Source organism: Tupaia chinensis, unplaced genomic scaffold (genome assembly GCF_000334495.1).
Source record: "Tupaia chinensis unplaced genomic scaffold, TupChi_1.0 Scaffold143823_1, whole genome shotgun sequence".
In the NCBI taxonomy this organism is placed as follows: domain Eukaryota; kingdom Metazoa; phylum Chordata; class Mammalia; order Scandentia; family Tupaiidae; genus Tupaia; species Tupaia belangeri.
The window spans coordinates 550,125-552,823 of NW_006203673.1; the positions used below are offsets into that span (position 1 = coordinate 550,125).

General features: G+C 64.1%; 1 protein-coding gene across 1 annotated transcript in view; it reads left to right on the plus strand.

Annotated features, from left to right (window-relative positions):
* Nucleotides 1–2,699, plus strand: part of FARP2 (FERM, ARH/RhoGEF and pleckstrin domain protein 2) — a 107,146-nt gene that overhangs the window by 92,481 nt on the left and 11,966 nt on the right. Inside the window, exons 15-18 of the mRNA XM_027766999.1 lie at nucleotides 35–124; nucleotides 398–531; nucleotides 1,116–1,197; nucleotides 2,568–2,699. The exon at nucleotides 2,568–2,699 is cut by the window's right edge and continues 106 nt beyond it. Of these exons, the coding sequence (XP_027622800.1) occupies nucleotides 35–124; nucleotides 398–531; nucleotides 1,116–1,197; nucleotides 2,568–2,699 (438 nt within the window). The remainder of the gene's footprint in view (nucleotides 1–34; nucleotides 125–397; nucleotides 532–1,115; nucleotides 1,198–2,567) is intronic.

Genomic DNA, 2,699 nt, shown 5'->3' on the forward strand with positions numbered 1-2,699 from the left:
CGCGTGCCGCTCACGGCCACTCTGCTGCTTCCAGCGCGTGCCGGAGGACCAGGCCTACTTCATTGCAAAGGAGATCCTGGCCACGGAGCGGACCTACCTGAAGGACCTGGAAGTCCTGGCCGTGGTACGCAGCTGGCCGGGGCTGGGCCACATGGCCGCACCCTGCCCTCCTTAGACCTGCTTCGACCGCAGGTCGGGACCCGGGCTCTGGGCTGCCCAGCCTCCGTGAATGTGTCCCCTAGAAATGGCCTCAATTGCTCTGTCCTGTCTGGAAATGAGGCGTCAGCACGGAGGCTGGCGACAGGGCTGACGGAGGCCGCGCGGGCGTGTGTGCGGGGCTGTTGTAGGGCTCCACGTGTTGGTTGGTGTGCCCGCAGTCACGCCCGCTCTCCCGCAGTGGTTCCGCAGCGCGGTGGTCAAGGAGGACGCCATGCCCGCCACACTGATGACCCTGCTCTTCTCCAACGTTGACCCCCTCTACGAGTTCCACAGAGGCTTCCTGCGCGAGGTGGAGCAGAGGCTGGCGCTCTGGTAAGGCTCCGCGCCCCGTGGTCCCCCTCTGGCTCCCATGTGGACCCCCAACCCTTATGGTACCACTGGCGTCAGGAACGGCCTTCAGCATTCGTTCAGAAGCACCTTGTCGCTGTAGTGTCTCATGGGCCGGCAGGGCGTGGTGGTCATGGTGCCGGGTCTCACATAGCCAGCCCATGGCCCACGTCCCACGTCCGGGCCAGGCGCCTGTGTGTGCCGAGAGCCTGAGGAGAGAATGGAGGCGGGATTGCGGCGGGGCATCCCCTCGGGGCATTTCTCACTTCCCTCTGCGTCTGACGTGCACCCTGAAAAGGACGGGAGCAGCCTGCTCTCGAACCCTGGGGAAAGGTGGGCTACAGAGCGCCCTGTGTCCATCCTGTCCCTGATAAAGAAGGGGCAGGGCGAGCTAGGCACCCCCTCTGCTGGGGCCGTCTGGGAGGGGCTCGCCGGCTGCGGCAGCTGTCCCGCTCTGAGCCACGAGGACGGGTCACGACTGGCCCGAGCAGACGGTGACACTAGCGTGTCGTGGTATGGCTCATGGGCTTGAAGAGGGACATGGTACGAGCCACTCCTCTCTGCTCCAGGGAAGGGCCCCCCGGCGCCCAGACACCAGGTCATCATCAGCGAGTCGGGGACGTCCTGCTCAGAGGCATGCGGCGGCTACAGGTAGGTTGGCTCTTTATGTGGCTCGGCCACTAGTCTGCTGGGCCGCACGTGGCCTGCTGCCTCTCCCGAGGGTTCTACAGAGCAGCACCCCCAAAACGGCGTTCCATTGCTACAGGGTCCTCGAAGCATGGAAGTGAAGGCACTGGGCCCCACGTAGCCCCCCCATCTCAGACCAGCATGTGTACACATGTGCCCCAGAACCCAGGAGAACGGACAGCGTGGCCATCCCCCCGGGGGGCAGTTTCTCACTTTTCCCTGCCCCCCAGGCAAAACTACGAAGAGATAAAGGGGTTTCATTCAGAACAGGGGTCCCCACAGCTTGCGTCCCCTGAGGACAGCCTTCCCCTTAGGACCGGGGCCCGGGAGTTCTCAGGGCAGCCCTGATCGCCCACAGGAGTGGAGCGCACCCTCATAGTTCAGTTTTTGTTTTTGTTTTTGTTTTTTAAATAAAAATTGCTATAGGGCATGTGCACTCCCTGGAACAGGAGTGGGGGTAAGGCATGGTGTCCCCCTCCATTCTCGGGGCTCAGGCACATGCTGTCATGGGTGTTTTCCGAGCCGCGGGATCAGGCATACTGCACAGCTGGTCTTGTGTGGTCCCACTGCCTTAGCCACCGGCCCTGGACCGCCTGAAGGCCCCCGCGTACAGAGCCGTCGGATCGCCTCAGACCTCACGGTCGACGTCAGGGTCTTTGAACGGGTGGTGCAACAGCAGACCGTTTAGAAAGGGAGGGCTACTTTAGCACACGGCATCTTCGTAAACCCAGAATCCCCATGCGTGCGCTGTCACATGTGCACCGTGGGCACGGCAGGCCTGGGCCCAGCCACCAGGACACTGCGCTCCGCAGGCTGAACCACCTGGGCGGCCCGGTGTTCTGGTCCCCGTCCAACGTGAAGGCGGACACCGTGGTATGTGTGGGGCAGGGGGGCTGCAGTCAAGGCTGGGCACTGGAGGGCATCCCGTCTGCGGAAGGCCCGAGCCAGGCAGGGCAGTGGCTGGGAGGCCAGGGCAGGAGGGTGGTGACACAGGGAGCCCCTGTTTTTGAAGCTTTTTAAATTCTATGACGACACGACCACCTCGCTCTGCTCTTGAGCGAGCCTTCCAGTGCCAGCTCTGAGCCCAAGCGGCCGCCAGGGTGTCACCTCCATGCCCTGCGCTCGCTCGCTGCAGCCCACAGGCACAGGCCCGCCTCCATCCTTCACCTCCAGCTGGGGAGCATCCCGTGCATCCACGCCACAGGTCGGTGTGGGCAGCAGGCATGGCTGGCGGTAGCCCGCGGCCATGCCCCTGCCCCCCAACCTGGAGTCTGTCCAGGCTTCAGCTGCCCGCCCCCAGCCCACAGGCCAACGCTGTTCTCTCGTGCCCGCAGGAGTTTACCCACTGCTTCCAGAGCCACGCTGAGGTCCTGGCGGAGCTGGGAAGAGCTGCCAGGCGCTGCCGGAAGCTGGCGGCCGTGTACAGGGAGTTCGAGCTGCAGAAGGTGTGCTATCTGCCCCTCAGT